This window comes from Cannabis sativa, chromosome 6 (assembly GCF_029168945.1).
Source record: "Cannabis sativa cultivar Pink pepper isolate KNU-18-1 chromosome 6, ASM2916894v1, whole genome shotgun sequence".
NCBI classification, from domain to species: domain Eukaryota; kingdom Viridiplantae; phylum Streptophyta; class Magnoliopsida; order Rosales; family Cannabaceae; genus Cannabis; species Cannabis sativa.
In genome coordinates, this window is record NC_083606.1 from 15,192,672 (window position 1) to 15,207,276 (window position 14,605).

Here is a 14,605-nt window from a genome sequence, read left to right on the forward strand (position 1 = left end):
GAGATAGAAATCGACCCGCAACCACGGTGTTACTAGTCTCGGCCTCCCCTCCGGTTAGTGCAAATACTCGAGCCGGGACAAGTTTGTCATCCTTGAGTTGATCACCCTTTTGTGGACGAGTCCTTCTTATAGTGGCTCGGTTGCCCACACTTGTAACAAGTCTTGCCTTTCGGTCGACATTCTCCCGGATGCTTACGACCACATGTTGGGCATAGGGGGTACTCCACATATGGCTTCTTCCCTTTGTAGTTATTGGACCCTATCTTGTTTCTCCTGTCGGCTTCGTTGTGTTGGTTACTTGGCAGTTTTCTTTTGTTATCACCACCTCCATTACTGGCCTTTCTGGCCTCCCACCTTGCTGTATTGTCTTTCTGTATACGACTTTCACACAACTCAGCTTCTAGGGCTTTTTCCAGTACCTCAGCATACGTGGTTGCCCTTACTCCTGACATCGCTATGTCCCGACTTATTCGGGAGTCGAGCCCTTCAAGAAACGATGAATCCTCAAAAACTCAGTAGGAACCAGATCTGTGGCAAACTTTGCTAATCTGTCAAATTGGCGAGCATACTCTGTAACTGTAGACTTACCCTGCCTCAGGTTCGTGAACTCATTAACTCTAGCTGAGCGTATTGCTCCACTGTAGTATTTTTTGTTAAAAACTTGTACAAAGTCAGCCCAGGTCATTGCGGCCACATCCCGTGTTTGTTTAATAACATCCCACCAGATGCGGGCATCCTTTTTCAATAAACTAGCAGCACAAGCTACACTATCTCCGTTACCGAGCCGCATGTACTCAACAATACCTTCCACTGTTCTTAACCATTCCTCAGCTTCCATTGGATCTGAGCCCCCTTCAAAATTTGGTGGGTGTTGCTTGCGGAACCTTTCATATATTGGTTCCCATCGACCCTCTGGCACAGGCATGTATTGCACCGGCAAAAATTGATGTTGTCCTTGATTGGATTGTTCCTGACGGTTGTGAGCCTCTTCATCTCGCTTCCTAATTTCTTCCTTGAGACGAGCAACTTCTTGCGCCAAATCTTCTTGTTGTGGTGGCACCCCTACAGGGGCGTTTTGGTGTCCTTGACCAACTACCCCAGCAGGGACTTCGTGGTTGCCCCCACCTTGACCTGGTTGTTGTCCATTTACAGGGGCATTTTGATTCTCCTGGATCACCGCCTCGGCAGGGACATGCTGGTTTCCCCTGCCTCGACCGCAAGCACTTCCTCGCCCTCGACCTCTAGCTCGGTCTCTTACAGCCGCTCTTTCATTCAACCGGGTTGATCTTCTGGGTTCACCGATTTCCATCAAATCCCTTAACTTGTTCTTCAAACGAAAGGAGATGGTATGGATAAGAAAAATAACCAAAGATGTATCTCGCTCAAAAAGGAAATATCTATACACTAAATTATATAAACTTAAAAAAACGTAAATATCCAAGCAACAATTCACCATGTAAAATAAATAAATAAATAAATAATCTTCACTCATATAAAAAAAAATTACACTAATAAGAAAATTGTTTGAGTTATACTAAAATTCTAACTCCGAAGAATCAGTTAATTATTTCGATTAACCATACCCTAAACTTCTAGCTAACTAAAGGAAAATCAAAAGATAAAGACTAAACCAAATTTAACATATAAGACATAACATATATAAAGCATACATACTTGATGACAAGTTGATCCTTTGCAGCGATGGTGTGTATGTCGCGTGAATTCAAGATCAATGTAACTGTGGCTCTGGTACCATTTGTAACGCCCTTACTTATATAAATTAAGATGCCATAAATAAACTGGCGTTAAGATACTAATGTTGCCTTTATTAAAAAAAAAACAATTTTCAAAACATGGGTACCCAGTTGAAAATAAAGTATTTCCACTTAGGGAAAAGTAGTAGAAAATTTAAACGACAACATCCTCGATAAGTTTAATAAATTAAAAAAAAAAAACTTTCAGCGGAAGATGGCCAAGACCACACGCAGTTACATGATCACACGAGATACACCCCATGCTACCCAGACTCAACTTGTCACCGAAAGCTTACAGGCTTACTTATCTGCACATAGGGGTAAATAAGGGGTGAGCTGCAAAGCCCAGTAAGGAAAAACAAAATACCATGTACCAGCATTCACACATCATAGCACAAACATATACATCAAACATACAACAAACTAATCATAAGTATAGATAGAGGCAGCCACACAAATACTGAAATACGACACACTCACACTCCAGCTTCCATACAAATCTGGAGTGTCTTACGTTCTTAACCAGAACGCAGTACCAATAACCAGTGCACCCTTACGTACACTGCCTCACTTACCACATCACCATACATGTGTGGTTTCCAACCACTTCCAAGTACCTGGAACATGATTAAACAGCCATATACAATCCATCGACAAAACACTAATATTTCACCGAAACTATCACATTTCACAGTTTCAATACAATTTATTCAAGCAGTCATACTAGATACTCAAACCATATAAAAAGCAAGTATAAAGTATAATTATTTTTCCTTACCTCAACTCCGCTGTAATTAACTCCTACGATACCTTCTAGGCCCTATAACAATTAGTGAAACCCTTAGTCCACCGATAAACTCAATATATTTATTACTCTTACTGTACAGAAACTTTAGCCTAGAATTTGACTTATAAAACGTTTGAATTAGAAGTCCTACTGTTCACAAAGTTTTAAGTTAATTGAAAGACCTTTCTAACGGTATAAAGATCATCAAAATCGGAGCTATAACCTAGGAGTTATGCATGTTTTCTCAAAACAGTTTCTTTAAAATCCTGGATCACACCGATTTCTGAATACAGCCTAAAAATAAAAGTTTTAAAAATAGTTACACCCCGATATAGACAATACTTTCTTCATAAAAAATGTAGCTATGTTTTTACGCTTTAAAACGAGATAAAGATCTTTTAAAATTGATCAAAAATGAGAGAGATTTTGAATTTTTACTGAAGACACTTTTTCTAAAACAAAACTTAAAACGAAATGCCATAACCGAGTAAAGATCCTAACTTTTGACTGGTAAGAACTCCGAACTAGGGAAAGGTTTCTTCAAAGAAAATATGGATTATTGAATTATCTTTCTAACAGTACAAGAATCGCTGTAAAATAATAGATATCGAGAGAGATATCACACTTTTACTAAGGCAATATCGGAAAGAAATTTTAAAAAAGCTGTAAATCGACAGTCAGTGTAAAACATGAATTTTTTTGACATCGAAATACTCAGAATTAGGAAAGAGTTTCTTCATAAAAAATATAGATCATTAAATTATCTTTAAAACGGTACCTAGATCACTGAAAACGGACCTATGGGGAGAGAGGTATAATAGTTTTATGAAAGTCTATTTTTCTGAAAACGAAAATAAAAACAACTACGAATTTTACCTGAAGATTTCGAAGACACGGAACGATGATCGGTTGATTGCTAATCCCGAAGCTCTTAAGATTAAAACAATTGATTTGGTTCAATAGAGAGGATAAAAAAAATTGAGAGATGGTGAGAATAAAGGAATACGATACTATCTGGCTGCTAGGGTTCTAGAGTATATACGTATATAACATATCGTATAATAGGTTTAAATTTGAAAATAAAAATCTAACTAATCAGATAAAATTATGCTGATTTAAATTTAAATTTTAAATTTTAAACTAACTAACTAATCTAATGCTTCACTATTTATTTATCTCACTATTTAATATATGTATCATTTTTTTTTTCCCAGTCACACACGCACAACAACAACAACAACAATAATAATAATAATAATAACAACAATATAATTGTATCACACTTAATATACCAAATACCAATATATGTATATAAACTGGATATTACAGGTGATTGGAACTATGCACTTTATAAACAATAAGAGAATGATAAGTAATGAATTTAAATTTGAATTGTATTATTTTTTTGGGTAAATGGCGGCAAAACCCTCAATACTTTGGTTTTGGTTTCACTAAACTCCCACAATCCAAATTTCTGCGGGTAAACCCCCAAAACTAATATTCTGTTAGCAAAAACACACTTCATTTCCCCTGACCCCGTTATTTGCTTACGTGGCTCATTCCAAGTAAGCAACAGCTCGCCAGGTCATAAATTATTATGACGTGGAAATTAAAAAAAAAAGATTAATATTTTTTTGTTTAACTAATGGCTAATTACCCAAAAATAAAAAACAAAAAATTAAATGAAAAAAAATTATAAATAAAAAAAAATTCTTTTTAATTTCTTTCTTTTTTTTCTTTTCTTTCTTTTCTTTTTCTTTTTCATTTTTTTTCTTTTTTTTCAGTTTTCATTCTTCTTCTTCTTCCTTCTTCTTCTTTCAGTCACAAATTATCACCACCACCATCTACAGCCACCGAAACCACCACCCACCATTTCTAAAATCACCACCACCTATTGAACCACCACCACTACCTATTTTCAAATCCAAATCACAAAAAAAAAAAAAAAATCAAAACAAAACACCACCCACCAAAATCACCACACAACCTATTTTTCAAATCCAAATCACAAAAAAAAAAATAACAAAACAAAACTCAAACCAATTTAAACAAATCCAAATCAAACAAATAAACAAACACACACAAATACATATATATACACAAAATCTCAGCCCCAAAAACTCATACTTAAAATCCTAAATTTATTTCCCCACAACTATTATCTTTTCCCATCTAAATCTAAAGAACACAAAAAAGTCCAAATAAGGGTTGAGAGAGAGAATCGAATCGGGGCTAACCGGCGGTCCTCGGTGGTTCTTCGCGGTACGTGGTTGAGATCGATCGGCAATGGCGCTGGCTTGGTGGTCCTCGTCCTCGGCAACGGCGCTAGCTTGGTGCATCCATACCAGAGATAGAGAAGAAGAAGAAGAAGAAGTAGCAGGTGGTATCGTGAAAATGAAAAAGGAAGAAAAAAGAAAAAGAAAAGAAAGAAAAGAAAAAGAAGAAAGAAAAAGAAAAAGAAAAAGAAAATGAAAAAAAATTATTTTTTTATTTATAATTATTTTTTTTAAATTTCAAATTAATTTTTTTTATTTTTTAATTTTTTTTAAATAATTTTTTACGTGGACCAATAAAATTGTGCCACGGGTCCAGTCCAACCTGACAGTTAACAGCTAAATTTCGACGGAAGTGTGTTTTTACTAACAGAATAGTGGTTTTGGGGGTTTACCTGCAGAAATTTGAGTTATGAGGGTTTAGTGAAACCAAAACCAAAGTATTTGGAGTTTTGTCCCCATTTACCATTTTTTTTTTTTTTTTAAAAAAGAATACTTTTTATTATATAGTCAAATATAATATAACATAGAATTAATGTACAAATAAATATATATATATATATATATCTAATAACTACATCTAATTATTTTTTTATTATTTATTTATTTATTTTCTATATTTTTTTTTTCAATTTTGGTAATTTTTTTTATAGTTACAAATTAAAATATCTATTACCTTTTAAAATACTTTTGAGAAGTTTATTCAAAATAGTTTTTTAATTGTATGATAATTTAAATTAATTTTTCTTACATTATCATTTATTGATACTCTTCATTCTCTATTCAGTATCATTATTTTTTTATATATAAATTTATAAATCGTTATATTTTTTTTTCAAGATATTGATAATTACAAGTGAGATACGGTGATGACAATAATTTTAAATATAGTGACAAGTGAGGTACAGTGATGACAACAATTTTAAATTTGATGAGTTTCTTATAGATTTATCAATTGTTATATTTTTTTTTTCCTAATTCTATTTTTTTTTATATATAACTTTAATCACACAAAAATAATATTTATCTAATTGCTAAAATTCTATATTTCAATTTAATTAACACAAAAGATATATATTTTAAAAAATGATTTTATAAAAATATATGTCCATTAAATTAATTAATTATTATCATTTATTGAGTTCAAAATAATTAAAAAAATTAAGACTCTAAAAAGATTAATTTATTTTTCTTTTGTTATTAAGAGTTAAAAAATAAAAAATTTAATAGCTACTCACTATTAAACAAATTATATAAAAATGTTAGAATTTAAAATTTGATATAATTTTATAACTTAATTATCACTAAATAAAATACAACTCCACGCGAAGCACGATTTGTTTCCTAGTTTTAAGATATCTTTAATGCATTATCTAATATATATGTATATCTTTTTTTTTTTTCTTCTATGGGAAGGTAACGAGGTTTTTTTTTTTTCTCAAAGGAATTAAAAATAAAAATGCATTACTTAAAAAAAATTATTATATATATTTTTTATAAGTAACAAATATTATATTTAATATAATATTTTAAGAAATTACTCTAATATATAAGATACAGTAGTATTTTTTGGTGCAAATTGATAAAAGAAATTATCACCATAATAATAAATAAATTAAATATTTCAAAAAATAAGAATATTATAACTTAAAAAGTTAATGAATTATAAGTTAAATAAAAAGTATATTTGTTAATTATTATGTCTTTTTAAATTTATAAACTATTAACATATGATAAAAAAATGACAAAATCTTTTACGTGTATTTTTTTGGGATTTTTTCTATAATAAACTAATAAAGGCAGCATTTTACATTTATACCCTATAAAAGAAAAATAAACATAAATAGAAAATAAAAGTTTATATTTACAAAAATAACGGCCTAACAAAAAAGCGGAGGAAACTCCTCCTTCTTCGTGAGCTTGCCGAAACACCCTAATTCACCAAATCTCCACTGTTTTCTTTCAAAAACTAGGGAAATCAGCTCACATCAAGATGTAGATTTCAAGGAAAAAGTAATAAAATCCTAAAAAATCCAAATACAAAAAGGGAAAAAGAAAAAAACAGAGATATTGACCTCCATTGCTGTAAAAAAAATGCAAAAACAACCTACAAACAAAAACTGAAAGCGTACAGAGGAGATGATTTGAAGAGAAAGCGATCAGAAAAACTTTGAATCTTACCCGTAATCGAATCAGAGAAAAATTCAAGGTACAAAAATATGAAAAAACAAACATCATCTAAGCTTCCACAAAAAAACTAGAAAGCAACCACAAAACAACATTTTAAAAACACCCAGACATAAACAACCTAAAAGATGAACAACCGGGAAAAAATATATTAACAACAATCTGCAAAACATGAAATTACTAAAAAATTAATTGTTAACTGTGAAATAAAATTAAACAACACTAAAACTACTAAAAATAAACATTAAAATAACTGTTTATAAAAGGCCAATAGAACACTAAAAGAACAATCAAACAACGAGTTAAAAACAAGGAAAAAATGTTATGAAAACACAAAACTTTCGTACAAAAATGAGAACAAAAACAACAATAATAACCCTTAAAAAACACATTTAAAACTTAAAAACAACTAATAAGAAAACTCAAACTCACAAAAAGAAAAATAGTGTAGTTTGGTTAAGTAATGCTAAAAAAATTTTAATAGCAGCAACAAAACCTAAAAAAAAACTTAAAAAAAAAAATGAGAACAAAAACCAAATGAAAAACAACGGTTGATTAAAAATTTTAACTTAAAAAAATGAAAAAAAATTAAGGTAAATAACCCTTGGGTTTAACTTTAGGCTTCACTTCCAAATCAGGAACTTCATCCTCGAAGTCAGAATCGGAGAGAACCTAAAACATTATGGGAAAAAAAATTGAAACACAAAACAGCAAATGAAAAACAAAACAACAAGAAAAAAACTAAAAAAAAAAAAAATCGAAAAAACAACAGAACCCAACTTACATCCTTGACAGATTTCGAAGATTTGGTTCTCTTTGCCTTACAAGATTCAATCTTAGCTGGAAAAAGTCTTTTTTTTTTTAGAACCAGATGGCTCTGCAGCATCACCCATTCCCTTCTTCGCAATGTCTTTCAAACCCATTTTAGGATCAACTTTAGAGGACTTTCTTTGTATTTTTTGAAATTTTTTTAAGGTGAAGGGGACTTGGAACCCGACCTAGTCGTGGCCATTTATAGAAGAAGAAAATTAACTGTAAGAGGAAAAAAATGCAACTATGGAAGACAGGGGAGATCATAGCATAAATGGGAGGTTGAAATTCGTGGGTTAGGGTTTCACAGGGGATGATAGTGGGTTATGGAAAAAGAAAAAAAAACTAACAGAAAATAAAAGAAAAATAAAAAAAAAAATGAATGAAAGAGAAGAAGGTGGCAGAGATAGAGTGTAATATAGGAGAAAACCCATAACATAATCATGCATAGGTATTTTGTAATTATTAAACTTTTTAAAATATAATATTGAAAAACAAATTTTTTGAAAATGTTTAAATAACCGAATAAAGAAAAAAAATGTAAAATAATGGCAAAAAAGGACACCACGTGTAAAAATTCTTATTTTTTTTTTCTTCACAAAAATGCTTAAATATATAGCACATTAAATTAGCTTATGGCACGAGAAAAATTATTTGTCCTAGTTTGAATAGTTCATTTATATAATAGAAGACACTTGTTATAGATATATATTTGTTTTAAATTTTTCATTAAATTAATATTTACATATTAGAATAAAAAAAATTATATTTTCTATTTTTTTCTTTTTTTGACAAAATATTTTTTCTACTTAAAAGAATTAATGGGCGCAACAAAGTGGTGCCTATAAAATTTCTTATCGTGCTTACAATAGGGTAGAATGGGGAATTGCGAATTAAATCGGGCACAAAATTTGGCTATAGGTACACTACTGTGTCGAGCCAAAGAGTAGCCTTTAGGCACGAAACAAAAAGCTTTACTCACTAATGTTTTCGTGCCAATAGCACTTATATCTTGTAGTGTGAGTTTTGCTCTTGAAAATTGAAATTATGATGTGGACTTTAGTTGTCGAAAAGTAATAGATAAAAAAGAAAAATGCTAAAGGGCACCAGTGGTGCCTAGTACCTTCCTACATGTAAATATCGCTATTGGTCCAACTAAGTATCAGGTCCCATATAATTTAATATAATAACTTTTAGAAAATATCACTAATCAATCGCAACACGACATGTCGAGAAGGTGCTAGGCACACTGGTGCGTCATAGCAATAAGAGACTAACAATATCTAAGCATAATACAATTAAAAATGTACCGTAGTCCAAATTTTTTTGTATTCATTAATATCAATGATTCATATAAGTTACAAATGATTACAAAATTAAATGTTTCATATCAATAGATATGAATAAAAAAATAAATATTTAATCTACATAGAATGTCTTTATTTGGATTTAATTGGACATGAATATGTCCAAATATAAACTTTTTTTATTCTTCTCAAAATGATTTTATAATCCATCACGATTACATCATTCAAGGTTTAAACCCTTGGAGGCTCGATAACCCACTTGTTGCCTTGGATGAAAGTAAAGCTCATGAATGGCTTGATCTCCTCATCAGTCAAAATCTTTGAATACTTAGCACGTCCTGATGTGCTTGATCCAGGTCCGGTACACTTGTACTCTCCATAAAACACATCACTGTAATGGAAAACGGGTTATCATTTTGATTATTACAGAATACTTATTGCAAAATATATTGACACATGAATAGTTATAATGATTTATCGTAATATAATACGCACTTATTGCTGGAATTTCCTGCATTTTTTTCAGGTGAGCCCATGCCGTCGGACCAACCACTAGTGTTGATATTGTTACCCATTTCGGTGTAAGCAAATATCACTCTGGGCATCTCCCTCCAAGCTCGACCCAAGTAAGTGTCACCATCGGCTATGATTTTGCAATGAACAAAGGTGAACCCACTGTCTTCAGCTGCATTATCCCTTCCATGGGCTGTGATGACCCCTGACTCTTTCGCAACCGATCTGATGGTTGTATTCTATGTAACAATAAAATTATATAAATTTTATGTAGTTTGTTACTATCACTTTATAAATATATATAGAGATAAATATAAATATAATGAAGATATTATATACATACCAAGTAAAGTGATTGTCCATCGCCAAAGATGAAATCTACAGAACCTTCAATGTAACAATCCTTGAATATATGTCTACCTTTATCATCGCACAAGGTATCTTGGAAACTTATGAATTTGCAGTTGTGGAAAGCTCCCTTGTCTCCTGATATCCTCAATGCCACTGCTTGTTCCCCACTCCCAGTTCCTTTCGGCCTTGGAGACGAATTCTATACATACGTACCAATTATCATTTAAATTAGATCAAATGATATAATTTTATCAAGAAATGGTAAATCATAATATATATATATACACATACCACAAATTGAATATTAGCTGCCATAAAGTAATCTGATTCAACGGAAACAGTGGCACTATTCCAAGTCCCAAATTTTGCCGCTGTGCCATCAAAAGTGATTACAGGCATATTGCCTTTATCCCCCAAAAATGTGACAAAGGGTTTGGTCCTTTCCACCAATATATGCTCATTGTAAACCCCACCAGCAATCGAGATTATGACCCTAGCAGTGTTCCCCGCAGGAATACTTTTAACAGCATCTGTGATCGACTTGAAATCTCCCTTTCCATCTAGGCTGACCTTGATCACCTTAGAGGAGGCTTGTGCTGTCGCTAGAACCTTGTCAAGGGCTTTATCGTCCTTTTCCTTCTCATGGGCTTGTATGTTGTGCTCAATCCAACTATCCAACTTTGAGCCATCTGCTGGAATGATGCTCGGTGCAGCAGAGCTTGTAATCACCTGTAAAGCCAAAACTACTCCTGCAACAAAAAGCATCACCTTCAATGCCATTGTTCTTATTTTTATTTTTTTTTTTTGGATGAAAATTATAGGCCTACAATTTGTTATATATATAGTGTTTGTGAATGAATTTGTTCATAATTTTTATGTGCAGGTTGTGATGATGCTTAATTTTTGGTAAATATTTTGACCACACATGACAACTATGAATGTTTTAATTATTTTGTAATTATGATGATATTTATAGAAAATTTAATTTAGAAATAAATATTAAATTTGATGAGTTTGTTAGAGAGTATGTGGGATGCATATATTTTTAGGACGTCCATAAATAAATATTTCTGAAAAAAGATTAGATCTGTAAGTTTTTAATAGTTTATCTCTATATATAGTGATTATCAAATCAATTATTACTAATTTTGCCTAAAACTTCTTTTAAAATACGTGGCAGTTCAGGAGCGAGCTAGATGACAATAAGATCCACGTATTTTATGGGACACGCCACCTTAATTACTCCCGAAGTTTATTATTTTAAAAAAGTAATGACAAATTAATTATCTCCGGTAGGTATTAGCTGGACAACAGATATCTTTTGTCTTTTCCTCTCCGTGATTGAATTCGACACAGAGGAGAGTATGAGAAGACTGGCAGAGTGTAACACACTACTTGAGGATATAAAAACATTGTACACGAATTTAATGTAGCATGGGAAAGATCATTCACACCTTACACTGAACAAACGTACGTAAGGGTTTAAATCCATAATTCTCTAATTTCACACTACAACAATCTAACTATTTAATGTCTCTTTTTAATGACTTACAATTAAAGTTTTGTAGAGTATATTTCAAGTTTTCTAATGAGAGTCATAAAATATTATATACCACCATTAAAAAAAATATATTATATACCATGTCTTACTACACAAGAGATAAAATGTATTTTGGGTCATTATATGTAATTTATTTTAAATTTAATTTTGTTTTACATATTCATTCTATTATTTTTTATTTTATTGTTTGAAAAAAAATTGGCCAAGCATTTTGTCTCGCCCAAAGAGCGACATCAGTTCTCCCAAAAAGTAAATCACCAAACCTGCCCTTTTTCCCTCTATTCCTAAAACTCCTACCTTTCGCTCAGACCCAACACTCATAATATAAATCCCACTCTCACATTGGTTTCTTTTTGGGTTTTCATTGTTTCTAACTAAGTAAAAGAAACATTCAGATAAATGAGGTTGAGATTCGTTTTTAATACATATATTATTCTTATACATTAAAGTTTTTTTTTCTTCTATTAATTATAATTATGCATAAAATGATTAGTAAACTAACACCATGGTTACAATATCTTATGTATTTCTTTCGATTTGAAAATGGGTCATTTTGAATTTAAAAATGTGAAATGTTAGAATAGAGCAGCTAAACAACTAAATTTTGTATTGTTGAAGGAAACTCGGCCAAGAACCCAAAACAAAGCACAATAGCAGAGATAGAATTAAACACAGAAAATGTGGATCAAATGCAATAGCAATTAGAGTAAATCAAACAAACATAAAGGAAGAGAATTGAGACAGATATTACGTGGTTCGAACAGCAATAACAACTTGTTATTGTGCCTATTCCACGGCCAGAAACATCCCTTAGGGTCGTGATCTTTATTGATACAAAGAGTACACCAGAATTACATCAAGGAACTGTTATGAACAGTTCATAGGCACTCGAATGAAGCTATCCTTCAGCTACAAGAAGAGAACATCTCTCTTACTCTCTCTGAATCTTTCTTGATAGCACACACTCTGAATTTTTGGACATTGAGCTCGAATGAGAGAGAGTTCTATTTATAGAGCTTGGACATAGGTTGTTGATGTCATAACTGTCATAATAGAAAAATAGTTATGACTGTTAGGACGTACCCGAGCTTAGGAATTGAAAGAAAGATTCATAGGTTATTCCAATGTGGGGCCCAAAACAACAATTCATCCACCTTTGGCCTTACATTTGAATTGCATAACCCTGTCAAACAAGAGTTGTTCTAGACTTTGATAACTCAACATTCGAGTATGTTTAGCAAGTTCAGACAAAGTCTGAACTTTACTAGAGGGACATACTTGGTTAACATGTCTTGTAATACCCGGAATTAAGAAATAGATTAGCAAAACCCTAACTAGATAATTATGTATAATGGAGGAATTATATTATTATATAGTTCAATATATGTGAAATTATATGAAATTTAACATGATAAGACCCCGTTGATGAACCAGGGACATTTTGGTAATTATGACCCGAGAAGGGTAAATTGTTGAGATTAAATTAATTACGTGCTTAATAGAACTATATTATTATATAGTATGCCTGTGTTGTCTTTTCAGGTGTGTTCTGACAGGTTGGCGCGGTATAATCACACCCGGGAATTTCGGGCCGAACCGGGTTCGGGCCCGAAATGTAAATTGAATTGATGATTTGGCATTTTATTTGATGAATGATAATCTGAAATTTATTTGGCAATATTTGAGTGTGAAATGGCATATTTGCCCTTGAAAATGAATATGTATGTTTTATAGCCCTAAGGGCAAAATGGTCATTTGACCATTATTGAGTTATATTGAATTTAATGAATTTTGAGAGTAAATGAATTGTATTTTCTGGTATTATCTCTCTCTCACCCGAACTCACTCTCTCCCTTTAACCCTTTCCATTTTCAAAATTGAATTGTTGAGAAATTGCTTGAAGTTGGGTGTGGATTGAAGCTTTGGAATTGTGGATTCTTGAGCTTGGAATTAGGTAATTTCTTGCTGAGTTTGTGTAAAGATTTTTGGTGATTTCTCTTGCTGAATTTTAGGGTAAAAAGCATGTTCTTAAGTTTGGAATTTTCTTGTTGCTTGATGATGAGAATTGATGAATCTTGTGGAATTGGGCTTCTTATTGTTGTATGCTTCTTTGATAGGTTAAGCTGAGATTTTATGGTATGTTTTGAGCTTTGATTTATGTGTTTATAGGGTGTTTAATTGCTGGAAAATAGTTTGAGTTGTTGAGAATGAAGCTCAATGTTCTTGAGTTTGAGTATTGCAAGTTTAAGCATGAGTTGAGTGTTTATGCAATCTGAATATTGGTGTTTGTTATGGGATTTTGATGCATGAGATATGTTTTTTTGATCCTTTGATATATGCTAGCAGCTCTATTTGGTGATTTTGAGATATATGCATGTTTGGGTTGAATTGGGGGTGAGTTTGGCATATTTTCGAAGCTGAAATCTGGGTTTTCTGGGTTTTTAAACCCAGTGGTCGCGACCATGGTCGCGACCATGATAATGATAGATTGTTATTTTTTTTAAGTTTTTGTTTTTGCCATAACTTTTGACTCGGGACTCCGTTTGGGACGTTCTTTATACCGTTGGAAAGATCTTTTTGAGCTCTATGTGATTATTTGTGATTTGGATGCCAATTTTATATTTTTGTGGAAGTGAATTTAGGGATTAACCCTATTTGTGTAAATCCCAGTATTGTGACTAGGATTACCGGCACCTGGTCAGGAGCACCCGGGGATTTGGAATCTCTACTATTGCGGGACAACAGGTAAGACAGTGATTAGCACGTAGAGTATGCGCAGTGGCGCTTATGTTGAGAATGATATGCATGAATGTTTAGTAACCGGGATTAGGGTTATTACCCTAATAGGAACGGTCTAATAGCCTAGGGTTATTACCCTAGTGATATATGTGTATAAATGTCATGCCATGTTAATTGAAATGAGATTTAGGGATTATGCGCTCAAGGCATAATCAGGTTGGACTCGGTACTCATAACCGAGATGAACCACTTCTAAGGCCTTAATGTAATTAGACGTGTGAGAGCAACACGTGGGTCTACATCACGTAGATTTAATTAGATGT

The 14,605-nt window shown here is 32.2% G+C and overlaps 1 protein-coding gene across 1 annotated transcript; it reads right to left on the bottom strand.

Moving 5' to 3' along the window:
* Positions 1-9,116: 9,116 nt before the first annotated feature.
* Positions 9,117-11,565, bottom strand: LOC115694822 (putative pectinesterase 63). The gene is made up of 4 exons (XM_030621912.2): positions 10,274-11,565; positions 9,975-10,181; positions 9,614-9,870; positions 9,117-9,509 (listed from the first exon to the last, which is right to left on the bottom strand). Exons 1-4 carry the CDS (start codon positions 10,760-10,762, stop codon positions 9,350-9,352), a joined length of 1,113 nt encoding a protein of 370 aa, XP_030477772.1. The 5' UTR covers positions 10,763-11,565; the 3' UTR covers positions 9,117-9,349.
* Positions 11,566-14,605: the final 3,040 nt, after the last annotated feature.

Excerpts from the sequence above, each read along its gene's own strand:
- LOC115694822 (XM_030621912.2), bottom strand. The coding sequence starts at position 10,762 with ATGGCATTGAAGGTGATGCTTTTTGTTGCAGGAGTAGTTTTGGCTTTA. Across the intron at positions 10,182-10,273 it reads CAGCTAATATTCAATTTGTG|AATTCGTCTCCAAGGCCGAA; the intron begins GTATGTGTATAT and ends ACGTATGTATAG. Across the intron at positions 9,871-9,974 it reads ATGGACAATCACTTTACTTG|AATACAACCATCAGATCGGT; the intron begins GTATGTATATAA and ends ATTGTTACATAG.